Source organism: Glarea lozoyensis (assembly GCF_000409485.1).
Source record: "Glarea lozoyensis ATCC 20868 chromosome Unknown GLAREA7, whole genome shotgun sequence".
In the NCBI taxonomy this organism is placed as follows: domain Eukaryota; kingdom Fungi; phylum Ascomycota; class Leotiomycetes; order Helotiales; family Helotiaceae; genus Glarea; species Glarea lozoyensis.
The window spans coordinates 323,650-351,353 of record NW_007361002.1 but is presented as its reverse complement, the minus strand read 5'-3'; the positions used below and the strand labels follow the sequence as shown (position 1 = coordinate 351,353).

Here is a 27,704-nt window from a genome sequence, read left to right as displayed (position 1 = left end):
CTTCGAGGCACAATTTCTGAGTGGATAGAGGTAAGGAAGCCCTGTAAATCGCTGGCTCGACTCATCCGGATGGGGTGAGGAGCTTTTGTCTCTGCTCATGCAGGAGGGATGGGTTTTTGAGGTTCATGTCACATGTTTGCCTCTTGTTCAGTCATCAGTTTCGCTACGTGGTTGTAAAGTTCCAACGAAAAAGGAGTCCAGGACAGCGAAAATGTTACGACAAATAACTCTCACAGCGTTTCTGATCGGCGTTTGTGCTATTTTGTTCTCTTCGCTTAAGACCGAAAACTCTCCACCAATTAGCCAGGGCAAGAACAATACCATTCTTTTCATCACAAATGAACATCCAGGACTCTACAATGTACATCTTTCGACGCTGTATTCTCTTCTACAAAAGGACTCACAACTCAAGATTCATTATGCATCCTTCCCCAAGGTTGAGCAAAGGGTGAAACATATTTCAGACCTGGCAGCCAACGGGAAATCAAAGACCAAGGATGTCAACTTTCATCCTCTTCCCGGTTCTGGATATACCGACAGTTTACAGATGTTGATCGACCATAGTGATCACGCACACGCACCTGGACTGGGCGCAGGAGATCGATTCGGAAAGAATCTGGGAGTTTATATTGCACCCTGGTCAGCAAATGCTTATTTCACACTATTCGAGTCTTGTGATCGCCTGATTAGCGATATCGATCCTGCTGTTATCGTTTTCGATGCATTTCTTACACCAGGGATAAACGCTGCCCGCCAGAAAAATCGACTTCACGCCATTATCACTCCCAATGTTTTGTCCGATTTGTTACCCGCTGGGCAGCAGCCTCCCTGGACTTTGTTTTGGAAATATCCAGCTTTAGGTTCGGGATTCCCATATCCTGTACCATGGAAACTTGTCCCAGCAAATATGTACATCAACTTCAGAATCATGCGTGCAATCTTCTCTCTTCCGGAAATTACGTCAAAGAGAAAGCAGTTAGAGAAGATGGGTATCGAGAAACCAATTGATTTTATGGGTCTTTATAGGAAAAATGTCCCTTGGATAACTCAAACACTGCCAGGTGCTCATACACCAGTGGCGAGAATACCAGAAAATGTCACATTAGCAGGACCAATCAATCTAGCAGGATTAGAAAAGAAGTCCTCCGGTGCTTTGGAGTTGCTGGACTGGGCAAAGAAGCCAACAGTCTTGATTTCTTTGGGCAGCGGTTTCAAGTATCATGAGTGGCAAGCGAGAGCAATGATCGAAGCCATACATTATGTACTGAAACAGACAGAAGTACAAGTATTGTGGAAGATGTCTAGACGCGGCACATATGACCATCAGTTTCTAAAGACTGCTGCAAAAGAGTCAAAGGATCGTCTGAGGATCGAAAAATGGTTGGAAGTTGAACCACCGACGCTTTTGCAAGAAGGGAATATATTAACGTTTGTACACCATGGAGGCGCAGGATCCTATCATGACTCTTTAGGGTGAGCTCAATCCTACACTTCATCCCCCCCCCCCCCAAAAAGCTATATTGACGAACCTAGGGCCGGAATTCCTCAAGTCATTCTACCCCAATGGATAGACTTGTATGATTACGCATCACTTGTTGAGAGATTGAACATAGGCATTTGGGGTTGTCGCGAAACCAGTCCGAATTGGACAGCTGAATGTCTTCAAGAGGCTTTTTTGCTTTCTGTTGAAGATAGCTCGGCGAGATCATTGATGACGAAGAACGCAGCGTCGTTCGGAGAGCTCGCCAGAAAATCTCCGGGTCGAGACGTTGCCGCGCGAGTAGTCGAGCGGTTGGCTGCCTCTGGCTATGAATAATATCTTGGTTCACACCCGCAAAGGGGGGAAATATACCAAAACGAAGACCACCAACGCTATCATACCACAAGTGACTTTCGTTTCTCAAACTACTTGCTCTTCGTGTCCTGGACCTTCAATCTAGGAAGTGAAAGTGCGCTTTTCCACTCCAGTCTGATACCGTCCCCTCCAGTGACAAGAAAGAGTCGCAGATACTCAATCAGAACAATAAAGTAATACACCCCCAATCCACTACCAACATGCCACCACCCATGCATCTCCAAAACAAATCCCCAAGGAATCCCCACAACCTCCCTCATCGCTCTCAATTGCTCGCAATAATTCCGATCAACGCTGAACGCGATACTTCCCGCCACAAACAGTACTACACCATCAATTATCAGCTTTCATCCCGACGATCCGCACTCAAAGCTTACCACTACCAAACCACACCAACCCTCTCATTTCCCTCTTCACTTTCTCATCTGTGACGCGTGATAGTAGAATCATACACCGAGCAACGATGACAACGACGAAGATGAGGAACGCGTTGCCGAATACCTTTTGAGAGCAGTAAATTGAGTGGTAAGTAACTAAGACCGCGGATGCGAGGGTGAGGGTGGTGGCCAGGAGGAGACGCAGGAGAGGGGTGAGTGTGAAGCTAAATGAGGCGTAGATGATAGTGGTTGTGGGGAGGAGGATGGATGCTTGGTCTACTGTGAGGGGGAGGTGTGTATGTTAGTCGAGTCAGGTTTGTGTTGGTTAATTTTATTGCTGGATGCAAATATTGAAAGTGATCCTTACGTATTTGAGCGAAATACTTAACGTTAGAATGAAAGATAGTTGAACATGCTCCCACAACAAGTAATGACCCATAGCAAAGCCGAATATTGATGCTGTTAGTCACCGGGGACTTTTTGGTGTTGAGAATGCCACGGATTCCAAGATATACTGTTTTCACTATTAACACAACTCGTTCTCACTTATTTTTAGAATGAAAATGTGAAATAAATACCATAAGCGAGATTCGTAAATGTATTGACGAATCCGGCGATGTAGCTTGTGAAATAGTTATTCTATGAATCGTCAGAAAGCGAACTTGATAGGTGTGGGAAACGGACTATTTCACAAAACCTAAACAGATATCAGTTATTGGTCAGGGCTTTCTGTTGTGAGAGTCACCTGGTTGCCGAAGTCATCTCCCCCCATGCTGATATACCTTCGATGTAGGGCCAGCTCAAAAAAGGCATGACCGTGGAAAAGAGTGTGAAAATCGTGTTAATGAGGTTTCCTTGGGTGATTAGACTCGTGAACTTAAGAAGTCATACTTCGCATCGCAACTAATGTGGGAGCGTAGGTAAACAGAAGAAGAGCACACGGAGTCGACCAGATATGGCAGCCGCCGACGCGATGTGGACCAGTTAAATCCTGCCCCCTGAGATAAGCGAGTTCTCGATAAATATGGCAGAACTGTGTTCGTGCCTAATAAAGTGGGCGGTGAAGCCGGGACTTTTATAATTTCTGTGCAACGCGTCGACATCTTCCACCCTGGAACATCATCAATCTCGACACTATCAACACTATCATCATCAGCATCATGAACACCATCAACAATGTCTGAGTCCACCCAAAATTGATTTCTCAATTCTGAATATGAATCACCTCTTTTGGGTCTTCGTATGTATCAGCTCAGTCGCATGCTCGACACGCGCTTGTTACAGGTCAAAGCGAAGAGAGGTGTGAATCGTACTATCTCTTCCTTCACTTGAAAATCAATCGACCAAAAGGGTCAAGCATGGGTTCAACTCGAGCAGTAGTGACGCAGCAATTGGGGAGGCAAATTGAGAGAGTCAAATCAAGGGAGCAAGTCGAAAGTTACTTGAAGAGTCAATTGAATTTTGACCAGAGCCTCAGGACTAATTAATAGTCGTTCGACCTAGCACTCATCCAACTCACCAGCCGAAGGAATATCTTTGTTGTCACTTGCTACTGCTGGAAGTCGATGGTAACCCACTTTCATTTAGACAAGCCTCTTCATCTTCAAATGCAGCCCATTAGCAGGCCGAATGGTGACACTCCCCGATGGTACTACCTCCGAGATGGGCATATTCAATGTCCACTCAAAGTGGCTAAGCATCGCACACATCATGCATCTCAGCTCGGCCTTGGTGAAGCCTTCACCAATGCATCCTCTTGGCCCTCTTCCAAACGTCATGCTACCGATACTACCCCCTCCCATGTTGTTATGCCTCCCATCTTCATCTATCCAACGTTCTGGCCGGAACTCGTCCGCGTCAGGGCCCCAAAGCTCTGGGGCTCTATTCACGATCCAAGCGGGAATCAGGACTCTTGTTCCCTTCGCAAGTGGGTGCCCAAGTATGAAGGTATCGACATCAGCAACGCGCGATTGCATGGGTAACGGAGGATACAGACGTAGGACCTCAAGCATGACCGCATTTAAGAAAGGCAACCCTTCCAAGATGGACGGCAACTGCGATGGTTCAACACCTGCGATTGCGTTCAGGACTTCAGTGCGAAGTCTCTTCTGCGCGTCCTGGTGAATAGCTAGTCGATAGCACATCCACACAAAAGCCACTGATGTTGTCTCATGTCTGCAGGGAAAGCAAAAACCTGTCAGTTGATGTGGGTCGCAAACGAAGAACGGATTCTATCACTTACCCCGAAACCAGTAGGGTTAGCAAGTGATCAGTGAGTTGAGCCTCACTGAAGTCGTTTGAGCTGATAAGCAAAGACAAGATATCAAATTGCCCGTCGTCGCCGTCCTTGGCGGCTCCCATCTTTTCATAGATCATTTTGGTGGAAAGGTTGCGTACCGACGCTACTCTATCCTCCATGGTCTTTGTGATGCCAGGCAGGAGAAAGCGTGTCATGGTCGGGGAAAGCCTTGACATCAAAAGAAACCATAGAAGCTTCCCCCATGTCGTTTCGGTAAGCTCTTCATAGTCACCCGCGAGTTTGTCTTTCACGTCTGTTAGCGAGTGGAAGTCGTGCCCCAGACCAGCCAAGCCAATGATGTCGAGTGACACTCTGGTTGCCCAGCGAACTATTTCAACCTTCCCAGATTCATAGCCTGGCTCCAATGTCTTCCCTATTACGGCAACCATTTCCTGGGCTTTACCCCACATCATGGGATATAGATCATTGATTTGCGCCTTGTTGAACGCCGGTTGTGTGTGTTTACGTCCGAACCGGTGCTCCTCGCCTTCAAGAAAGACCAGCCCATCCCCTAGAATGGGACGAAGGAATTTTCGAAGTTGTGGAGGCTTGGTGTAACTCAAACGCTCATTCACAAGAACTGTGGTTATTGTTTCGGGTTGAGTGAGAACAATCATGGTCGAGCCAAAACTTCTGATGGCTATGATACCCTCATTTGGAGTAGTTCTGGCTATTTCGGTGTAAAATTGGGCGCCTATTTTCCTTTTGGTTACAACATGATTGTACCATACCTTGAGCGCCAAAACATTTCCGTACTAGGGGAATCAGTCAGCAGCACAAAACACTAATCAGGCGGGAGATGTACCCTTGGCCCAGGCACGTTTCGTAGAGGGTCGACGAAGACTGGATATATCGCTAGATTGTAAAAGAGGAGGAGACCATAGTTGATGCCAAAGACACTGGCTATCCAAGAAGCAGGATAAGAACGATCACTCTTTTGAAGGGCTTTTCCAAGAAGGAACAGCTCAACGGCCACAGCCAACGTTACGGCTTGGAACAAGCTGATACCCATGATTGAGCAATCACTATGTTTTCAGACGTGCTAAAGGACAATCCGAGGTGGCTCAAAGACCATCAAAGTACTGCACCACCGAACAGCAATGGTTATCTCAGTGATTTTTGGTGAACTGGCACGGCTAACCCCACCAGACAAGAATCGTGCTTCGGTTACGGGATGAACGTTTTAGGAAAGTTCCGAAAACTCACATTTCTTAGAATGGTCACTCACGTCAGACCCCTGCCAAACCCAGGCGAATTCCATATCGAGAATCTTTCTTCGCCCTGTCGCATCCGAGATACCGTCATCGAGACCCCTGAGAGGAAGTGCATAGATTAGCATGGTATTTGGGGAATGTGTGTATCAAAGCACACTGTACAGTTGAAACTTCAACGACGTCCAGTAAATATCTGGTAAGAACAACCAACAAGCACTCAATGGAATGCATTTATGCTGAATTTATTCATAGTCAAAGGGTATAGGCGCTGTCCTGACGATAAACATGTCTTCGAAGTTAATACACGTGCCTCTTGATCCGCTGGATCACTTGCCACGGCCGACCTACATACCAAATGCCTTTTATTTTAGCATCAAGCCTACAGTTAGCCCAGAGCAAGTATTCAAACATCTACAAGAAGGTTTATAGTACGTAATTCAATATCCTCATATGAAAATTCACTATACTAAGTCTCGAATGCTAAAGTCGAGCCTTCTTACAAGTCCCATGGATGAATGGAAGGGTACACCACCAGTCTTCGGACACTCCTGGCTGGCGTCCAGGACAGCTTGAGATTCGATATGACCCAGACGTCGAAAGTACGGACAACCAGAGATGCCCGCAATTCAAGTTCAACGAGCTCAAGTCAGATGCTCCTTACGATGACCTTAAAGCGCGAGGATTTCCACTTGATGTATTTACCGATGAGGAAGTGCTTTGGATCCCGCCATCTTATGTGAACAGCGGAGTTCCAGATAAGGGTGTTGAAGTGGTAGCTGCACAGGCCAACTTTATGCCAGGTTTGTCACGATTTTCACTTGAAGATTGGTCCTCTAACTCAGAAGTTACAATACACCGAGCGAGTACTAATCGTTATAACGTTTAGGAGCTTGTATCCTGGTCAGCTCGATGCATCACTCGGCATGTGATGCCACGGGAATGGCTCTATTTTTCAAGCTTTGGGGTGATAATTGCCGCGTCCTAAGCTTGCAATCCCAAGGAAAACCCATTCCTCTTCCATCAATGTCATCAGACAACTGGGATCGAACCGTTTTACGCCGTCTCTGGACCAAGGAAGCGAAAGAATATTCCGCCATGAAGACTGAGCCATCAATATTCCCTCTTATTGGCCTTGACCGCGGATCAGGTGACAAAGATCCCTTCCCACTTGGCCGTGATAGACTGCCTCTGCGCGACAACAAAATGAGCACTCGAGTCTTTTACATGTCGCCAATGTCGTTTAAAAAGCTTGTGAAACAAATCACGAACTCAGGCGCGGCAGAATTTTCCGGTTCGTACTTCGACCCCCTTTGACCATCTGCGTCTTTCTCATCACTCTCCTTCGATGATAATCTTGCTGACTCACACACTACGGACAGGAAACGATGTCCTCGTCGCATTGCTTTGGCAAAACCTTATGAAAGCCCGAATAGCTGCTAGAAAGAAGCAGGGATCAGACGTCGCGATGGATCTGGACTCTTTGGCTGAACTGCAAGTAGCCCAAGATGCTCGACCATACTTCTCGCAAGAACTGCCGCCGTTCTATGTAGGAAATTGTTGCGTCCACCATCGCCCTACCATTCCCCTCGGACAACTGGTCGGCCCTGACTCAAGCACCGCCGCAGTTGCTCAAGCTATTCGTGATAGCGCGCGCATTGTCGGCCACGAGACTACAATGGACGCGTATAATCTATTGCGCCAAATACCAGACTATGCTCGTTTGCAACCGTTGCGCTTTTTAACTGTGAAAGATACGTTTACGATATCGTCGTTACTGCTGCTTCCAGAGGTCACTCCAAGTTTCGGAGACAATGTATTCCTTAACGGAGGCTGCCCTGAGGGGTCGCGCCCACTGGTTAGTGAACGGATTATTTCATTATCTCTCATGTCTTACTGTTGATTTGTAGCGCCCTTAATCACTCCTGCTAACAATCTATTTTACAGATGAGTAATCGCAATAAATCACAAGTGCCAGTGAGCTACGTTATGCCCAGGAAAAAGGTACGAGCCCGACTTGCATCTGCCGCTCTCTTTCATCAGACATATAACACATGCTAACCCAGGATGCTTACAGAATGGAGGTATTGAGTTTACACTCAGCTTATTCGAAGACGAGTGGCCCTTCTTACTCGCAGACAAGGAGTTTGGGCGATATGCGCTGCTGATGGCGTGATGCGGTGCTCCGCGATTTGAAGACTACCCACTTATATTCTTATCTCTACCCGGTTGATCAACATTGACCCATAGTACAACACGACTTCGACGGTTTCTAGTCAGACTTTAGGGCTCAAAGTGGAGGCGTACGGGATTGAAAACAAGCTTTTTGAGGCTCTTAGTGCTCGGAATATAAAATTTAGGGGATTCAACAAGGAATCGTACTGTATTGAAACCCCGCAATGAATATCTCAAGCTTCCCTTTTCATCCGACCATCCGAGCTATAAGCCGACAATGATAAGGAAGAAGTAAGAATCGAATGTTCCAGCCATTACTTCCTGGGCGCTGTTCATTCCACGCGCTTTCCACTCCGGTCTCTACTGCATCAAAACTTTACTTGCCTAAAGCAACCGTCCTGCAGCGCTCTTCGCACAATCATCAATTTATCCCACTTCTCGCAGACCCTGCGGCTCTAATCGTATCGATATCCCTGAAAGTTACCCCCACGCGAGCTGGCAGCCGCATCATGCATGCCTGACAGCTTCGAAATCGTCAGAATTCGATGCGCCGTAACTGTGCGTCCGAACCACGAGAAGCTGGCCTTGTTCATGTCAACTACCGGGATATTTGTGTTTCTGAACCAAGTTAATCAAGCGGTCCATAGAAATTTAGGCAACTCATGTCAACTGCCTAGATGCTTATGCCTTTCAATCAAGGAAAGGTGAGCAGTGTGTGCTCCATGCGGCTAAAACGTCGTCGTCACGCCCGTTACGACCAACCCACGGTGGTCTTAAGGCAGGTAAGATAAGTTATGGTGAAGTTTAACCCAAAACTGATGTCTTTCCGTAGGAAGTGCTTTCGTTCCACAACTTCACAGGAGCTGGACTCGTTGATGTCAACTACCTGGATGCTTAGTGATGATTGGAACGGCAACTGCCTAAATGCTGATTGATCTTTGAACCAAGCACCGTAAGCTTTACCTGCTCATGCGGCTTAGAGGAGGCTCTACTTTGCTGTCGTCACGTCTGAAATCTGCTACATCGTTCACCTGAGGCAAGTAAACTGCAAAATTTAGCTGATCTATCATCAAAAGGCGTTCCACACATACATGACTCAAGGGGTTGGTAAGCGAAGGGGTGTAAGCGAGCTTCGAAGGATGCAACGGTATGGAGTTACTCCCCGCGGCTTGGCAGCCGGACCGACCCGGGGCCGATGGGTCGTGGTATTGTGCGGTGATCTTATTCGACGCCATGGTTTTCGGTACGGTGGTACGTACCTGCTTGACGACGGCGCAGCTCAAATGCAGGGACCTGATTCCTTCCCACCCCCCTTCGCACATCTTGGACTAACTAGGTATTTACTTGCTGTACATTTGCCACGGGAATCCAGAGCTTTTGATAACGGTGCTTTTACTCTCAAATACGAGTAACCCCGTTCTAATCCTCTGTAAACACGTTGTATGGCCTCTGTCTGCTGAAATCACAGGATGTGAAATCGACTGAGGGCAAATTGCCTAATTAGGTCTGGCTCAGGACGTGAGAGCAGTTTCAGCAGAGTGGGATCGAGATTAGGAACTTCAAAACTCAGGTAAAGCCTTTTGCTACAAATTGTGTCTTCAACTCTTGACGGCCAGTCTATATCAAGAATGGACAGGCGTTGAATTGGAAAAGAAAGCTCCAAAATACAATTGTTCACTTTATCTTAACCCCGTTTGATACGTCCAAAATTCCCAATATCTATATCTCGTTGATATATGGTTGTTGTAGCGGTGTAGTGGCTTTGTTCTGGTCTTTCAGCAACAGACGGATGTGATATAACTATTGGCTCTGTCAAGATTCGCTAAAGTACTACAGTTACATCTGGGTGGGCATGTACGATAGGCTAGCGGCTAGCGTTACGAGCTCCACGAGGCAGCCCATCCCAGCGATACGTGCAACGCCTTCCGGAATCCTGGTCAATAGAGCAATCAATGTTATTCGTGGAGATCAAATTGTGAGATCTAAGACCCTGGCGGAATAGACCCCTCGTAGGCCCGCAGAACTCAATAGTATCTACAGATAACATGTGATAACCGGGAAGTGGTGCTATCTAGCGTGTAAACTCACCTGTTTAGTACTTAACTCCACGACAAGGTGTCGAATAGACCTGTACAACTTGTGGCTGCTACAGTACACGCAGTGTCCCGGGCCATTATGGGGCATCTCATAGTAGTGTGGGTGCATGCATGCTGCATATTAGATTCAACATGCTGGACAGCCACGCCCTCCTCTAAGCTTACTCGTTTCCTCGTGGTGTTAGGGGTCCCTATCTTGTTTAGATTGCTATTGTAAGGACTCTATGTCGTCGATCTCACTGCATCTTATATACTTACCTAGGGAAAAACCCAGCAACTTTGACTTGAAGTCTGCAAGAAAGTGAGAAAAATGTTCGGCACTTTCAGATATAATAAGACGACGAAGGATCTCGAGCACATTCAGCTTTCTAGTGATGACATTGTTGATGCGCGTGGCCATACGCTTGTAGCATGTGACCAGTGTCGTGCTCAGAAAGTGAGTAGATTGATTTATTACTATTCAAACATTGTAAAGCTTATGCTAACGTAGACACTAGTTGAAATGTAATGGGGACAGAAACACTTGCGACAGGTGTCTCGCCAACTTATCAAAAACTTGCACTTACGTAGGAAGAAAGAGGCTAAGCCACCCGTTGGCACCTTCAAAGCGTCAAAAGCAAGAAAAAAACCAGAATTTGGCAGAGCCAAGACATTTAGAGCCATCTTCAACAGCCGACAATGTGGGGAAAATTTCCACTTTCTGGCCCAACGATACTGCAATGTTCTGCGCCTCTTCTCCAACAACACTAAGGTCCGACATCGAGCGGCAGCCGCTGTTCACAGGATCAGACTTGTCGTGGGATTCCATGAGTGAGCTTTTAGATACCAGCAATCTCAGCGAACACGAGACGGCGATGAGTCCTGGAATCGACCTCTTCGAAACCTCGCCTGCATCATATCAAGAAGCTACGAATATGCTAGATGGACAAAATTCTTTGTTACCAATGAACGAAAACAGTCTCTGTGCTCCATTATGGGTAACAGGTGCCGAATTAGAGCCCAGAGAGCAGCAAGCCCAAGGACGGCCGCGACTCGCATCATACTCCGAAGCACCCTCCTCACAATTTGGAGAAAGAGTAGTCCGACAAACGAATTGCAACTGTCTTCATACAATGACGCAGCTCTTCGAAGACACAGAGAGCACAGTCGAAAGCCAGGGATTTGACGAATTCATGATGTGCCTGGGACGCGGAACACAGATGTGCGAGAGCGTGCTCGCGTGTGTGCATTGCAATGCTTGCACGGACAACGCCATGTTATTCACAAGTAGCGCTCGGCAGCTTGTTTTGACGGCGCAGAAAATCTCGAGTAAGCTCCTCCTCACACATCAAGCCGGTCGTCGGCGGAGCGACTCTAGCAAGTGGTCGAGTCACGATATTGGGGACGATATTGTTACTTTTGGTAGGTATCGAATGGAGCAGCCTGAGATGCAGATTCGACTCGTTCACCAAATCGTTCTTTTACATATTGAAGATCTGCAGCAGCTGTTAGCGAAAATCAAGAAAGGCGTGGGACTGAAGAGGAAGGCGGAGGAGTTGCTGATTGACGCAGAATGTAGTGTTGCGAGGCTTAATCGGGTGATTCGCGAGCTGGCGAAGTGAAGGTTTCCCTGACCTCTGAGGACAAAAAATGTTTAGGAGAGGATGGTTGAGGCTTGGTTGTTGATGTGGCCCGAGTCGAACACTCCGTAAAAGATACTCTCTGCCGGAGTGGAGAGGGAAGTGAAAATAGAGAAGAGAAAGAAGATAAAGGAACCATATGATAAGAAAGCTAGAGCAAAGAAGAATGAGGAGAAAGAGAAGATGGACAGAGGGTAGAGGATGTAGACTAGAGAGAAAAGAAAGAGATGGTAGAAGAGCTGAGAAAGTAGATGAGTTTCCACTCAAACTAGAATAGACAAAGACCAAATTGTATAGACATTAGTTAGCATCTACAAGTAATTCTACTTTATACTATCTGGCAAGTCGGTATTAGTGATAGCAGTTCTAAGTGAGTGAGACACTACAGCTTGCTCGTAAACTTTGGCAAGCTGTGATATGGTGCAATTTAGAGGGACATCAACAAGATCAGTAATGCACTTCAATAAATGACTTTCCAACTTCGATTGTCATTGTCTGTCAAGACGCCGTGCCACGTAGGTTTCGTGTAGAACTACATGCAATAATGTGGCAGCTATACTCGAGAAGTGCAGACTTGAAAGGATTGACGAGAAAATTCATTTCTATGTGTATAACATACCATCGTCTAATTCATCCATTGACATCTAAAACGAAATCTGTCCCAACAAAAGCATCTATTTCGCGACCTCTTCTGTTGCCGCGCCTTCAGCGACCACCTCTTGCGCCGCAGCCGAAACATACTCACTCTTCACAGCCAACAGACCCGCAAACTCCGTCAACGAGGTACTTTGCAGGATCTCAAAGACAGTGACCTTTGCTCTGATAGCGCCACTTAACCAATTCCGCAACTCGACAGCCACAAGCGAGTCAACACCGTAGCGGGAAAGAGGCAGCGCGACATCAATCTCAGCAAGATCGAGACTGAAAATTTCCGCTAACTTAACCGCTAGTGCATCAACTAACAGAGCTGACGCTTTCGCAATATCAGTATCAGGAGCAGATAACGCGCGTACAAGAGCGGCTGTGGGGCTCGCTCCTGACGACGCTGAACCGGCTCCCGAATCTCGTCCACGTCGGTTGGCCATCTGCAGTGCATTGTATCGACGATCTGGGATCCCATTGTTGGCAGCTGCGATGCAGGTCGCTTCGGAGATACCCATCACTATCTGCGCGTCTTCTTGGGCGGATTGGCGTGGGTCACGGATGGCGGATTCGATGAGCTGCAGTACGACTGCAACATCGACGGCGCCGAATCCGAGTTTGAGGAAACGTGATACGATGGTGTCGTCACCGCCTGCAATTCTGTTCTCGACATAGCCGACTTTTCGGATGACGCAGAGATCGAGAGTCGTGGAGGCGAGACCCTGCTTGATGCGCTTTCGAGAGAGAGCGTCTTGATAAGCGTTACCGGCCGCGTAGTTTCCTTGAGAAGATCCACCGGCGACACCCTAGAAAGCAGGAGGTTAGTAACTTTAAGAAAAGCTGTTTTGTAGAATAGTATACTACTTACCAGACCTGAAGCCAGCATGATGAAGAAGGAGATATCCTTGGGTAGGTATTTATCCAAGTTCCGGCTAGTATCAATCTTTGATCTTATACCGTTAGTCCATTGCTCGTACTTCATGTGCTCGAAGACTGTATCATCCAGAACCATGGCGCAGTTGATAAGACCGCGGATTGGTGGCATTGAACTGGAGCACTCCTTAAGAAGCGCAACGAGACTGCTTTCACTCGTGAGATCGCAATCGCGAATGTGAATCTTGCAGCCATATTCAGCACCCTGTGCGTGGAGTTTGGCAGCATTTTCGTGCTTAGTCGCTTTTCGCGAGACGAGAAGCAAATGGTTAGCACCTTTGCTCATGAGGAACTCTGCGACGGCGTAACCAATTCCGGTAAGTCCACCAACAATAAGGTAAGTAGCGTTGGGATCGCTCAGAGATACTGGTCGTACACGCGAGATAACCTGAGATTTGGTCAGCACCTTGCCAAAGCGAGATTAAAAGAGACCATAAAAACGGGAACTCACTTTGACTTTATCTTCCTGGCTTGGAACGAAAAGAAGTTTGCCGGTATGTTTTCCTGATTGCATCAAACGCATTGCCTTTTCCATGTCTGACATCGAGTATTGCGTGATTGGGAGAATAGGTGCCTTGCCTCTATGACGGGTGTTAATGAGTGAACTAGGGCCGAAATCTGAGGAGGGAAATAGAATTCGAAAACACGTACCTCTCGTAGCTGATTCTGACACCTTCGACCAAAGCCTCGTGAGTCTTGGGACGATTATACTCACGCAATTGCATGAGATCAACACTCGCAAAAGTGGTGCAACGGCGGAAGGGGCTCATGTCGAGACGTCGAGCTGCCTCAAGATCTACCTTACCAACCTCAATGAATCTGCCAAATCGAGCAACACAATCCCAGGTCTCCTTCAGCATAGCACCCGACAACGAGTTCAGCACAATATCAACACCTTGTCCATTGGTCATGGCCATGATTGCAGGCGCAAAACTGGGCTCTCGGCTTGACAAGATATGGTCTAATGGGACGTTGTACTGTTGGTGGATAATATCGCGTTTGTATTCTGAGCTACACGTAGCGAACACCTCGGCGCCGGCGTACTGTGCTAGCACCACCTGTAATCAAAATGTGTCAGTCTTGAGGCAACGTATACGGCCGCTAGAATTCTCAGGTGAAAGGATAACTTACAGCTGCCTGACCAAAACCACCAGCGGCTGCGTGGATCAGTACCGTCTCGCCTTTCTGAATTCTGGCAACGTGGAATAATGCGTGGTAAGCAGTTCCGTAGGTAACAGGGACTGCTGCTGCATGTTCTATTTGAGACACAGGAATTAGCAAGAGCTTTCAAAAGTGGAGAGAAAAAAAGACTGAAAAGACATACCAAAAGACATGTCATCTGGAATCTTGACAACTGCCGTCCAGTGAGCTAAGGCTCTCGTTGCAAATCGACCAACTGGACAGGCTGAGACTCTGTCTCCCACACGGAGTCCGCTATGCTCGGTATCTGGACCAACTCGGGTAATGATACCACCAGACTCGTGCCCAATCAGTTCCTCGTCGAGTTGTCCCAACGCGACTAGAACATCTCGGAAATTGAGACCCATTGCTTTGGATTCGACCTCAATAAAACCACTGGGAACATCGCCGACGAGATCAAGTTTGTCTACAAAGTGAAGATCACTCAGCATTCCTGAGCCGGAAGTCTCCCAAACAAGTGGGCGGTCTGTTTGATAGTATGGTTGTAGTTCGGCCTCTGGGTCAATATCCCGTGTGCTGGCAATTTGATTTCTCTTCTTGTCCGGAATGAGTCGGCTGACGTGGAGCATTGAATCTTTAACGGAGTATTCAGTTTCCATTCTGGCTTTGTCGAGACTGAAGTTGAAATCTTGCTGCAGGACGTGAACAATGTGGCCAAATTTGTCTTTCGACCACGCCTCGTTAGCATCCGATGCGGTCTCGAAATCCAACTGAACATATCGCTTGCTACTATCTTCCAGTCTCAGAGTTCGCAAAAGACCTTGGGTGGCAGCAAATGATGGCACCGCAGAGTCAACCAGACCACCTGAGCTCAACCATAGAACACCTTTGCTGTTGACAAGAAGACCTCGGAGACTTTCAAATGAAGGTCCATCGATGCCGTCTAAGAATGGCTGTTGTAGTTCAGCTGTGACAATGCATATCTTGTCCTCAACCTCAACGACGTCCAAGCACTCGACAACAGGAGAGACTCCCGTCTCAGCCTCAATAGTCGCGCACAGGTGTTTGAACCATGGGTGGGAAGGATCTTGTGAAGCGTCGTGCACGATTGAAATTGGTCCTTGTAGCCCTTCGATCGGCATGGCAGTAGCCAAAATAGTGCTCGTAGATTGAAACTCGGGCTCCTCATAGTCGAAGATGTCAAAATCGACACCACCAAAACCAGTTTCTCGTAGAACCTCATCCCATTTCTCAACGGATGCGTTAGGGCTCATCTTACGATCTGCTTCTTCCGCGAGCCACCACCCAGGTAGGGGACCAAAGATGAGTTGCGTATCGAGACGATCTTTGGTAGACTCGAGCAGAATCAATTTTCCGCCCGGTTTCAACAGCTTTCGGACGTGTGTCAGAGTTCTATGAAGATTCTTTGTCGCGTGAAGCACCATTCCGGCAATGATCATGTCATACTGGCCTTCCTCGAAACCTTGGGTGGTTGGGTCCTCGTCAATGTCCAGTTGCTTAAAATCCATCATGCCTTCCCACGCACTGAATCTCTCGCGTGCTGCTGCAAAGAAACCCTGAGAAATATCGGTAAAGGTATAGTGACCAACCAAAGAACCCTCAAAGCCTTCTTGCCTGGCTCTTGCATCAAAGGCTTCAAGAACAACTTTAGCTCCTCCACCAGTGCCTCCTCCAATTTCCAAGATCTTAGCGCCTGGATCCTTCATGGCATGAATCTCCAAAAGAGTACGAGCATGGCCCAAGACACGCAGAGCAGAGGCGCTCTGATCACCATAGTGCTCATTCAAAAGGTTGCCCTCCATCATCAATTCCAGAGTGGTAATCTCGCCACGCAAAATTGCAGGAAGATTCTGGCCGATTCGGACAAGCATTTGATCAGTCGGACTTGACCCCTCAAGCTCATCATAGAGATATTGTCTCATACCCTGGGTCGTTTGAGTCCAGTTTTTGGAACCCTCGCGTAGCTCTCCTCGATCGGCGCTTGCAACGGTAGCCTTCATCCAGTCGTAAAAGAGCTTGTGGTGCCAGACCCAGTTGTCTATGTCCTCACTGCTCTCCTCCTCGAGCTCCTTAACAGCATCATGAATAAGATAAACTGCGGCTCTTATTCGTTTTTTCTCTTCATCGATCTCAACATCGTTTATCGAAGATTTCAGAGATTTCTCAATAGCTTCTGGAATAGCGTGAAGGATGTCAGGCACCCAGCAGTTCTTGGCGCACAAGCTGATTTCTTCTGCCATATCTTCGTCTGTATCTCGAGGAACTGCTTGGCAGAAGAAATCTTGCATTTGAAAGAAGGTCTGCTTGGGCTCGTGCACATCGGTGCTTATGACAGAAATGTTTGATGTCATACCCTGCCGATTGAGGCGGGCGAGCTCCGTGAAAGCTTGAAGCTTGTCACCACCTTGTCTCTTGAACTTTTGAGGTATGTACATAGCCCTGATTGAGCGAGGAAGAACCAAGTCGGAACGTGCTCTTTCTTCCGGTAAGCAGCAGAATGAAGCTTGGAATATACTAGGAGAATTTGGAATTAGCGACATAATTTTAAGGGAGGAAGAAACATGAGAATGAAAAGTGGCAAAAGAGCTTACGAATCTAATGTTGTTGGATGTAAAACATAATCGTGTGTGGTTGAGGCGACATCGGCAATGACAAAGTTCGTGAGACCTTTGCCCTCGGTTGCCTTGCTATCAGTCAAGTTCTGGAACACAGGACCATGCTGGATACCCATTTCTTGCAACCTAGAGAATAACGACTCGTTGGTAATTTCTCTCACTTTGCTAGCACTCTTTGTGGCAAAATAAGTATCTTCTGTGGGCGGCGCTTGCCATTGTGTGGTAGCTGCTTCGACAACGTTGCCAATATCTGCAGTGACAAAGCCTTTGCAGTTCTCAACCCAGAGGTCGCCAGGACCAAGTGAAGTGAGCTCGAACTGATACCAACCGACGTGGTCTAGCTCCTTGTCAGTGCATTGACGTAATGTGATTTGGGTTTCGACAGCTGCGGACTCAGGAATCACTAAGGCATTCATGATTTGAATGTCTCTAAGACGGTACCCACGGATCGTCTCTTCGGAAGGATCGGTGAGAAGACGAGTCGCTTCAATTGCCATGGCAATATAAGTGGCTCCAGGAGCAATCACTTTAGACTCGACTTGATGGTCTCTAAGCCATTCTACCTCGTTCAACCGAAGAAAATTTCGCCATGTTGGAGTTTTGGTGGTGCCGCCAACTGTCATTGTCCCAAGTAGCTCGTGGGGTGGGAATCTTTTGCCTCTCATCTCTTTGCTTATTCTTGGCTCAAACCAGTGGCTTGTGCTATGGTTCCAGGGGCTACAAAGGTTGAATTAGAATTTGACCAAGTAAGCGAAACAAATTCTAGAAACTTACTATGTGGGAAGGTCTGTGAGGAAAGTCTTTGCATCCGCATCCAAGCCCGAGGGAAAGTTGATCGAAGTCAAATCAATAGGATAGTCTCGACACAGAAGGTCGCAAGCAAGCTCCTGCATAGTTTCAACGGCATCAACCGATCGTTTGAGACACGAGACGTACGGTAACTCGGCGCCTCTGGCTTTTAGAAGTTGCCTGATCGGACCCGCGAGGGTGCTATGGGCTCCAATCTCAAGGATCATATCCACGTTGCTCGAGTCGTCTGAATTGAAGCACATACTCTCGAAGGCTTCGCTAAAGAGAACTGGACTTGTGAGGTTTCGAGCCCAGTGTGAAGGCGATAGAACATCTGCTGAGGTGACTATTTCACCAGTGACTGGCGAAGAAAACAGAATGCCGTCCCAACTCTTTGCCTTTTCTGGAAGAATGGCTGTGAGACATTTGGTATACTCGCCAGATATAAGAGCCATGTGGTGGGAATGATATGCCAATGGCACCTTGAGCTTTCGGACAAAGATCCCTTCTGCGTCAATTCGAGCTACCACCTCATCGAGGGCTTCTAGGTCTCCAGAGAGTGTTACGCTACTAGAACTGTTAATGCAAGCAACTGTGACCTGTCCATCAGATTTGAGACCAGTGGTATATTTTTCAACACCATCGGCACCCAATCCAACAGCAGCCATACCACCTTCTACAGAACTGTTCTTCTGGAGCTTCACAGCAAGCTGGCCTCGATAAAAGATAACGCCGAGCGCTTCCTTGAAAGTCAAGGCACCAACAGTGTATGCTGCTGCAATTTCACCACTATTCTCTTGTCAGTGCGAATTTCGATGGGGAGATAGTGGTAGGCAGAACATGGGAATGTGGTTCACGATCTGAGAATATTTACGAACCTCGAGTGACTGGTCACAGCCGCAGGAGTAATACCCCATGACTTGAGAAGGTCCACAAGACATAACTGGATGGCAACAGTTGATGGTTGACTGATATCGACTTCGTTGATGCGTGTAGATTTCTCGTCACGCATAAGCTCGTCTGGGAAATAAATAAGTAATTGCCAACGTGAGCGGAGTTAGTAAGAGACGCATACCAATGAGGGACCATTTTGCACCATATTCGCTCAAGATTTCGCTTGCTTCGCGTATCTGTGCGCCAAATGTTGGATAGGCTAGAATTAATTCTCTTCCCATGGCATACCTAGGTCGTATTAGTATCATCATTCGTTGTTATCGAGCTTTCTAACGCGAACATGATGAAGAAATCATGAGCGTTAGATTTGGCCACACTTTGAGAGGCGAATTATGAAAAGGTAATGCGTACCATTGAGCTCCCTGACCGTTGAAAACAAACCCAAGACGCTGCACAGGCTTTAAGGTTGTGTTGACAGCCTTAGTTGCTGGTGATTCCCATCGATCACACAGCTCTTCTAGATTTTTTGCTGAAACCGCCATCATCCATGGGAACAAAGACCTCCGCTCTGCCAAGGTATAGGCCAGACTTCCTGTGGATATTTCTTCCTCTTCTGAAATCAACCCACGGAAATGAGTCGCGAAGTCGTTTGCCATTGCTTTGGCTACTGTTGCATCTCTGGCGCTTAGCAGGTACACACGGCTTTCGTCGGTAGCGTGTCTGTTTGTTGTTCCGTTGGGGATTCCATTGGTGGTTCCATTGGTAGGTTTGGGTGCGGCTGGTGCACCTTCCAAAATGACACTATCTGAATTAGTAGAGTGCCCTCGTTCCTTTTCGAGGCGACCAAACAAAACAAAACAATACATAGGTCAAATCTACATTGTAGCAATATTACAGGAGCGGAGACATGGGGTTATAGCACTTACTGCGCATTTGTCCCACCATATCCAAAATTGTTGATGGATGCACGAAGCGACTTGTTGACGGGCCATTTCATCAACTCTGTTGGGACTTGCAGATGCCAATCTTTCTGTAAGAAGCGTTAGCAAGGCGGAGCTGAGTAGGTATAGTTTATGTGCAATAAGATCTGCTGTACGCGTTGATCTTGTTTACATACCAAGGGGATGTTTTTGTGGGGAACCTCGTAGTTCAAGTTGCGTGGAATCAGACCTTCCCGTAGTGCGAAACAGGTCTTGATTATTGCAGCAAGACCACTGACAGGCTCTGCATGGCCCACGTTGGTTTTGACTGAACCGACGTAAATTGGATCATCTGCAGCACGACTTTTTCCAAAAGTTTGAGCTAGAGCTTCCGCTTCAATTGGGTCTCCAGCAGCTGTACCTGTCATCTAAAGGGAAAGAAACCGTTAGCAAATTTTTTTTGACTTATCCCAAGGTGAAGACCTCAAGATCTCTTCTCCAGAAGTTAAGACATGACTTACATGCGCTTCAACGTAACCCGTATCCGCAATATCGAGACCAGCTCGCTTATATGTTTCATGGATCAGCTTGACCTGCGCTTCCATTGATGGGGAGGAAATAGTAGGCGTCTTTCCATCTTGGTTAAGTCCAATTCCTCGAATGACGCCGTGGACGCGATCACCGTCCCGCAATGCAGTTTCTAGAGGTTTGATGATCATTACTGCAACACCTTCACCACGACCAAAGCCGTTAGCTCGGGAATCCCAAGCGAAGCATCTCCCATCTTTACTGAGTGCACTATAAGAGATTTAGTCAAGAACTCAAGAGGAAGATATGCAGAGTTTACCCCAAGGTTGACATGGAAATGAATGAATCAGGATTGAGAAGTATATCAGCACCAGTGACGACCGAAGCATCTGAATGGCCTGACCATATACTCCAACAAGCCTGGTTTAAAGCAACCAAACTAGCAGAACAACCAGTATCAATCGTCATGCTAGCACCCTGCAAATCATAGAAATGAGATATCCGGTTACTCAACATGGCGGTTCCATTACCGGCGGTCGAGTTCGTGACCTGTTCAGGATCACGAGCTTGAGCCTCAAAGTAATCTTTGCTGAAGCATCCTGAGAATACTGATGTGTTTGAACCCGCTATCTTTTCCATAGGGATTCCGGCTGTCATTTACGATTAGAAAAATCAGCCTTTGTAATTGTGAGGAATGAAAGTTACCATCTTCGGTTGCTTCGTAGACGCCCTCTAGTAATAATCTAATTTGTGGATCTGTTTGAGTTTAGTAAACCGCATGTTCAAGCTGAGAGACCAGAATGGGGAGTCCGACCTATTGCCGCAGCATTGTCGCTGGAATACTTGAAAAACGCCGCATCAAACAAGGAAATATCTTCATCGAGAAAGTAGCCTCCCTTAACATTCGTCTGGAACACAAGGTGTTAGTAGAAGTCACCGGTTCCAGTGGCGTCAAGAGTACTTACTTTGCCTCTTTTCTGGGGATCTTCATGATGCCATGCGTTGATATCGAAGCGGCTTTCGGGTATGGGTGACCAGCCATCTTGACCTGCAACGCAGAGGTCCCATAGCTTGGAAGGACTCGTGACATTTCCAGCAAAACGACAGCTCATACCCACAATAGCGATGGGAAATTCTGCCGTTGCTGTGGATGGAACGCCATTGGAGACGCCATCTCCGTTCGTTGAGTCGTGTGGATAGCCGTTTTGTTTCGACTTCGCGTCGGAATTAATTACCATCTCGGCTATGTCACGAGATCACGTGATTTTACGGCTCTTGCTTCTGTGGTTACTAATACAGGGAGAAAGTTGATTTCAATGCAAGAGATACAGTAACAGAGTTGGTGTAGGTCAAAATTAGAGTTACTAAAGGTATGTATACCAATCCGAGTCCCTTTCTTAGACTTACCTGCTTCCAATTAGACGAAAAAGGCAATCTTCCGTCGCTGAAGCCAAAATTCAGGACCTATCCTGAAAAGCCTATAGCGACTACATCGTATACAATTTTCCGTAAGGCGTATTGAGGTTTCGGAGGTTCCCTCATTTGCGTTTGCTACCTGAACTACGAGAGTCTGATGGCGGCGCAAAAGCTCGGCGCTTTCCTAAACAGCTCAGATCTTTGGGCCCCTCTATTGTACTACGCCCCTCATGCGGGTTTTTCTGGTGTGCAGCGTAGCCACAACCGTATATGTCATATTTTGACCAAATCAGGTACTGTTTTATCATAATCATCCTCCAAATTTGCCGAATCACATCCTCTTCAGGAGAAGACCTAGTTCAACCGCCTCTGCACACAGAAGTGCACGTTCCTTGGGCCTTTTAGTACGTAGAACTACTGCAGAGGAGCGAGAAGCGAGCGAGCGAGCAAGCCCAAAATGCACCACTTTACCTCAGGCACCAGATGCAAATGTATCAAAGTACCTTTGGTTTCAGTTCATAGGCAACTAGGTACTGAACGATTCGTCACGCACATAATTGAGCCGCTCAAATTGAGACTCATCTCGAAAAAGACCCTTCTTTCCCTTCAACGACGTAACACAAAGGACTTCTGCGCCAAACTCAAACCAAAATCCTCAGCACTCTCGTTTGTCAAACACTAAAATTTCGTTTTCCAAGATGGATTATCAACGCTTTATTTGGCAGGAAACTGCTCCAGGAAAATATGAGCGAGAAGTCGACGAAGCGGAGCAATTCTACACGTCTGTAGCGAAGACATATGCGGAAATTGGACATACTGTATTCGCCATCACTGCTTGCATCAGTCTGAAAGTTGCGTTACCGGTGAACATGGCAATCGGTGGCCTAGATGAGAAGATTGATGATTCCTTTCGCAGGGCATGGAAGGAGATGTTGTTTGATCACCCCACTTTGGCCGCGCCTGTGGTCTACGACACCGAGACGAAGAAATGCAAGAAAGTGTATCAATCACCTGCCACTGAGTTGGATTTGGACAACTGGCTACGAGATACCTTTACCATTATCGACGACGGTCAGACTGGGGAGGAATTTGCCAATACCGATCCCCCTGTTGGGCCATTGGCAAAGCTCTACATCGTCAAACCTGCACAGAATAATCCTGACGGACTGAGTCGCGACATTGTTTTCCGCAGCTCACACGACATGATCGACGGCCTAGGCTCCTTTTACCTTCTGAACAACTTTCTCCTCTACGCCTCGTCAGCATTCTCATCATCGAACTCATTCAAAACACCCACCATAGGGGATAGAAATGAAGTAAAGAACCTCTCACCTCCTTTCCGCGTCGCAGCAAACGTACCCCCCACACCAAACGCCTCTCAAAGTTCAAAGCTCGCGGAAACACGCGCCCTAAACAATATCCTGGCTTCCACGCCCGACATCACAGTACTGTCTCTCCCATATTCTACCCACTCTCCAACTCCTGGAAATTCACAACGGACAGCAATTCTCCTCACAGAACCACAAACGAAAGCGATCGTTTCAGCATGCAAAGAAAGAGGAATAACACCCACACAAGCAGTTCACTCCAGCATCGCGCTCGCGCTCGCAGAACTACAGCCAGCCACCGAAGCCCCTCGATCGGGACGATATATATCATACTCTCTCATCAACTTGAGGAAACATTGTGTAGCGCCTTATGATACTGCAAAGCATGCTGCATCGGCATATCATTGTGCATCTGGACTGCGCCTGGGTATTGATGTTGCCATCTCAGCGAGCCCTCCCGGTGCGGGCACGACAGAGGCCGTTGAACGGAAAGAAGAACAGACAGAGAAAAATGAGGCATTTGAATCTGCATTGGAGCAGATGAAAAAATTCTCCCAAGACACACGTGTGGATGAAGATTTCATCTCGACCGTGCCTTCACTTTTTGCCTCCGTCACTCCTCCTTACCCTTCTTCCCCGATACCACTAGCATATCTCCCACTGAATAAAAGCCCCTCAATCTCGCTCTCAAGTCTTGGTATAATCAATCAGATTATACAGTCCCGCTACGACGCGTTTGAAGTTGTTTCTCCACCCTGGGTCGTCGGTGGAGAGTATAATACTGGCTACGGACTCTTTCTTGGGACGTGGAGTGGGAGATTGGTGTTGAATGCGGCCTACAACGAGAGTTTCCATGGGCGGGCGGAGGTACAGGCTTTTCTGAGACGGGTGACGGGAATCGTGTCGCGAGGTTTGGGTGTTAAGGAAGAATGATGAATGTGTTCTCTTCTTCTGTTCTAGCCTCGTCAGGTGACTTAACACATGATAGGAGTCTTGGCATTATTCTCTTATGTGAATGTAGATCTTCGTCCACTCGAATCGTGGATTAGTCGTTTCAAAAACAACATTTTCATCACCAGTTCATTCACCATCTATACATGTAACCGGCAACTGTCTTTACATCTTTGCATGTATGCACCTCTGCTCGGCGTTTATGGAATTTCAATTCTGCCCCATGTTCAATCTGGACAAAACAACCGTCGCCATCGTTGGGAAACGAAGCACCTCGAGGTTGCAACCATCTTCAACATAGCCGTCAATCAACATATTGGAATCATCTACATCATACTGGCAACACTTCTCGAACTACACAAGGGGCCAGACCTGCAGCCAACATCGATTTCAACATGTCCATTGGTCGATAATCGTTGTACTCGTTATCTTCGACGTTCGCGACCTTCGTTGGGACCTTCCTCATCGAACTCAACAGTCCAACAGCTTTGTCATAGTTGATTCTATGCTGTCAGCAACAACTGAAATCATGTCAAAGATGTCGTATTTGTATCTTTGGTGTGAATCGTGACTCGGTTTCTGGCATTGATTCGTCCATATCGCGAGATGCAGTGTTGCTGCAAGCTCACGTGATGGCTCTCATGATACTACCTGGGCAGTGCTTCATCGCATAAATCAAGCTACATAACGGCCCGTTTGATTGTAGATCCTCCATCTTCTCCTTCCATGGGATGTGGCACAGCGTGGATTTTCGCGACCGCGGCCAATCACCCGTAAATGACTTGAAATGGATAGACGAGGGGACAGCAAAACCGAAAGACGCATCTCGTTCAGACTTGAGAAGTCGGTCTCCTCAAAGGCATTATTGCGTGCGGTATATCAATCTAGTGTATCAGCCGATAGTAGTTTTTCCGATTTGAGGAGATGAGTGCCAGATTCAAGTCACGACTTGAGGTGCAGTTTGTGAAAATTCGATTTGAGGGGATAGTGGGCAGGGATTCGAGATTAACCATGCGAGACGAACTGCAAATGATCGTTTTCGGCCACGGTGCACTACCTTCCGTTGTCAAGTGGTGCAACAACTCGTGAAATATCCATCCATACTGCAGTTGGTATACGGGCTGGCATGAAACAAACTCCGGTCTACTCACTCACTTGGGCCGCCGCAACATGCTTTGAAGCCCAGATGAGCTAGACAAGTTGTGTTTTGCGCCTTATTCGTGGATCGTAAACAGGTGCCAAGAATCCTTGTCTAAGAATGCTCAAAGTATGGTTGGCACTGGGGAAACTACCCGAAAATCCGGGGATATGGAGGACAATTGTTCAGGTCGAAGCTTTATTGGCCATTTCGCCTTCGCTTGCTTCGCTTCATTTACATTGTTGTATTGCTGCAAGCAATAGCGAGATGCGCAGGGTCAAGGTATTATATACATAAGATAGCCGCCTGTCACTGTCTGTTCGCAGATCTTGGACCACCATCGTTGGTTTTTCGAGCATCGACCTCTTGCTTTGGTTGATTTGCTTGTCGAAATCTACGGTCATGGCTAGTAAAACATCCGCCGAAGGGCATGTTGAGCACAACATCTCTCCCCACAGGAGTCATGAGGAAGAAGTAAGCTATTCAAGAAAAAGTGCTTCTGTTATTGTTCTGACTCTTCGTGTTTCCAGAAACATGCCGAAGTCGAAATCAAGGTCATAAAGGGAAATGAAGCCTTCAATGAGGCCATGCTGAAGGACCCCCCTAGACCATTTACATGGGCAACTTCTCAACTTTACCTCGCATGCTTCGTAGGTTTCTTTTGCGCAACGATGAACGGCTATGATGGATCCTTGATCAACAACCTGCTCCAAAACCCTTGGTTTCTGGAATACTACCATGGGAAGAATGCCGGAATTTGGGCGGGCATCGTCACATCTATGTACCAAATTGGTGGTGTTGCTTCGTTGCCTTTTATAGGACCAGCTTGCGATACTTTCGGACGTAGGTTTGGAATGTGGCTCGGATGCCTTCTTATCATTATAGGCACCATCATACAAGGAGTAGCGACGCGTGCTGAGGGCACCAAACAATTTATGGGTGGTCGATTTCTACTGGGCTTCGGCGTCAATATTGCATCTGCAGCAGGACCAATGTACGTGGTCGAGGTCTCACATCCTGCCTACCGTGGCGTGGTAACGGCGGTTTTCAATTGCTTCTGGTTCACCGGATCCATTATTGCTAGTGGTGTGGCTCGTGGTGGTCTTAATATTGGCGGCAATACTTCTTGGAGATTGATCATATGGATTCAGCTGATGTTCTCTTCGATCATATTTCTCGCCGCCTACTTTCTTCCAGAGTCGCCAAGATGGCTGCATGTCAATGGAAAACAAGAAGCTGCCAAGAAGATGTTGACCAAGTACCATGGAAACGGAAATTCAGAAAGCGAGTGGGTCAAACTTCAGGTTACTGAGTATGAGGAATTACTGGAGATGGATGGAGCCGACAAGAGATGGTGGGATTATAGCGCCCTGTTCAAGACCAAGTCCAGATGTTATCGACTTTTCTGCAACATTTGCATTTCAATCTTCGGACAGTGGGCCGGTAATGCGGTTCTTTCGTACTTCCTCGGCAAAGTTCTGGATACTGTTGGCATACACAGCGCGTTCGCGCAGGCAAATGTTACGTTGATCAACAACTGCCAGCAGTTCTGTTTTGCCTTGCTGGGTGCCGCTCTTGTTGACCGTGTAGGTCGCCGACCACTCCTGCTGTTTTCTAACATTGGTTGTTGTGTGGTTTGGCTCGCAGTCACGGTCTCAACCTCTATCTATACGGCTTCTATACCTAGTCTGCCGCCTGGGGCTGACCCCGAAACAAAGCTTTACGGTACCAACAAAGCAGCCGGAACTGCTTCTTTGGCTTTCATTTTCATTTTTGGTGCTGTCTTCTCGGTCGGTTTCACCCCACTACAAGCTCTTTACCCAGTCGAAGTATTATCGTTTGAAATGCGAGCAAAGGGAATGGGGTTCTCCGGTTTCGCTGTTGCCGCATGTAAGTTGAACTGATGCCGTGTTCGGATGTGTTCCCACTAACTTATTGATTCAGCCGGCATGCTCAACCAATTTGCTTGGCCAGTATCGCTACAAAAAATTGGATGGCATACATACATTATCTTTACGATATGGTGTGGAATTCAAGCTGTCGTTGTTTTCTTCTTCATTCCTGAGACCAAGAACCGAACAGTAAGACACACTTCTCAAAGCTCACAGGAAAATGATGCTAACAACTTATCTAGCTCGAGGAACTAGATGAGATCTTCGAAGCTAAAAATCCAGTCAAAGCATCAATAGCGAAGAAGCGCTTAGGTTTTGACGCCTATGGAGAAGTGGTCAACATTCGACCGATCGAGTGAGTTTAATGAGACTCCGACGACGAGAGCCGGTTTCTGCGTCGGAATTTCCCTTTCAGGATCTAGTAGCTGGCATTGAAGTCGCGAAAACACCGACACTGCATCAACATTTGTTACCAACATACGGCTACATTACCGCAATCAGACAGGTTCTTATAATCTGGAGATGATATTTAGACCATCATCTCTGAATGCTCGCTTCGATGAGTGCCGAGGCATAATAAGTCGCATCTGCTATATATTACAATATAACGCTGAATTAACCTTTCTATGCATTCATATCTTTTATCTCATTATCTCGCAGCTCAGGTCTCCCACGTTGTGACTTATAGCCAATGCCTCTTTCTTCGTGGGTCACTTGTCATATGCGAACGGAGCACATGGTATTTGTTGACAGAACTCTCCTCTGCAACTTAGCAATTGCAGACTGCAGCCGTAGCCAATCACCAGGTTCCTGATGTCGGGGGGATGCCGCAGCCAATCTTATTCCGCGACCGCTCAGCCTCATT

The 27,704-nt window shown here is 47.2% G+C and overlaps 7 protein-coding genes across 7 annotated transcripts; 5 read left to right on the top strand and 2 right to left on the bottom strand.

Annotated features, from left to right (window-relative positions):
• Positions 1-211: 211 nt before the first annotated feature.
• GLAREA_01297 (UDP-Glycosyltransferase/glycogen phosphorylase) lies at positions 212-1,816 on the top strand (the record flags this gene model as incomplete). The annotated part of the gene is made up of 2 exons (XM_008088513.1): positions 212-1,473; positions 1,534-1,816. 2 exons carry the CDS (start codon positions 212-214, stop codon positions 1,814-1,816), a joined length of 1,545 nt encoding a protein of 514 aa, XP_008086704.1.
• A 1,999-nt stretch (positions 1,817-3,815) lies between these two features.
• On the bottom strand, positions 3,816-5,543 carry GLAREA_01296 (Cytochrome P450; the record flags this gene model as incomplete). Its single annotated transcript, XM_008088512.1, has 3 exons — positions 3,816-4,407; positions 4,475-5,286; positions 5,337-5,543. 3 exons carry the CDS (start codon positions 5,541-5,543, stop codon positions 3,816-3,818), a joined length of 1,611 nt encoding a protein of 536 aa, XP_008086703.1.
• A 487-nt stretch (positions 5,544-6,030) lies between these two features.
• On the top strand, positions 6,031-7,918 carry GLAREA_01295 (uncharacterized protein; the record flags this gene model as incomplete). The annotated part of the gene is made up of 6 exons (XM_008088511.1): positions 6,031-6,173; positions 6,232-6,545; positions 6,632-7,036; positions 7,125-7,600; positions 7,690-7,746; positions 7,820-7,918. 6 exons carry the CDS (start codon positions 6,031-6,033, stop codon positions 7,916-7,918), a joined length of 1,494 nt encoding a protein of 497 aa, XP_008086702.1.
• A 2,405-nt stretch (positions 7,919-10,323) lies between these two features.
• GLAREA_01294 (Zn2/Cys6 DNA-binding protein) lies at positions 10,324-11,614 on the top strand (the record flags this gene model as incomplete). The annotated part of the gene is made up of 2 exons (XM_008088510.1): positions 10,324-10,449; positions 10,511-11,614. The coding sequence occupies 2 exons, from the start codon at positions 10,324-10,326 to the stop codon at positions 11,612-11,614; spliced, it is 1,230 nt and encodes a 409-aa protein (XP_008086701.1).
• Positions 11,615-12,306: 692 nt separating this feature from the next.
• On the bottom strand, positions 12,307-21,352 carry GLAREA_01293 (Thiolase-like protein; the record flags this gene model as incomplete). Its single annotated transcript, XM_008088509.1, has 18 exons — positions 12,307-13,080; positions 13,143-13,595; positions 13,659-13,788; positions 13,859-14,265; positions 14,339-14,463; positions 14,532-16,882; positions 16,960-17,700; positions 17,758-18,561; positions 18,651-18,792; positions 18,848-18,954; positions 19,078-19,467; positions 19,593-19,696; positions 19,784-20,014; positions 20,108-20,384; positions 20,434-20,764; positions 20,820-20,870; positions 20,929-21,022; positions 21,080-21,352. 18 exons carry the CDS (start codon positions 21,350-21,352, stop codon positions 12,307-12,309), a joined length of 7,785 nt encoding a protein of 2,594 aa, XP_008086700.1.
• Positions 21,353-22,228: 876 nt separating this feature from the next.
• On the top strand, positions 22,229-23,791 carry GLAREA_01292 (uncharacterized protein; the record flags this gene model as incomplete). Its single annotated transcript, XM_008088508.1, has 1 exon — positions 22,229-23,791. One exon carries the CDS (start codon positions 22,229-22,231, stop codon positions 23,789-23,791), a length of 1,563 nt encoding a protein of 520 aa, XP_008086699.1.
• Positions 23,792-25,349: 1,558 nt separating this feature from the next.
• Positions 25,350-27,198, top strand: GLAREA_01291 (MFS general substrate transporter; the record flags this gene model as incomplete). Its single annotated transcript, XM_008088507.1, has 4 exons — positions 25,350-25,421; positions 25,478-26,837; positions 26,892-27,028; positions 27,082-27,198. 4 exons carry the CDS (start codon positions 25,350-25,352, stop codon positions 27,196-27,198), a joined length of 1,686 nt encoding a protein of 561 aa, XP_008086698.1.
• Between the last annotated feature and the right edge of the window lie 506 nt (positions 27,199-27,704).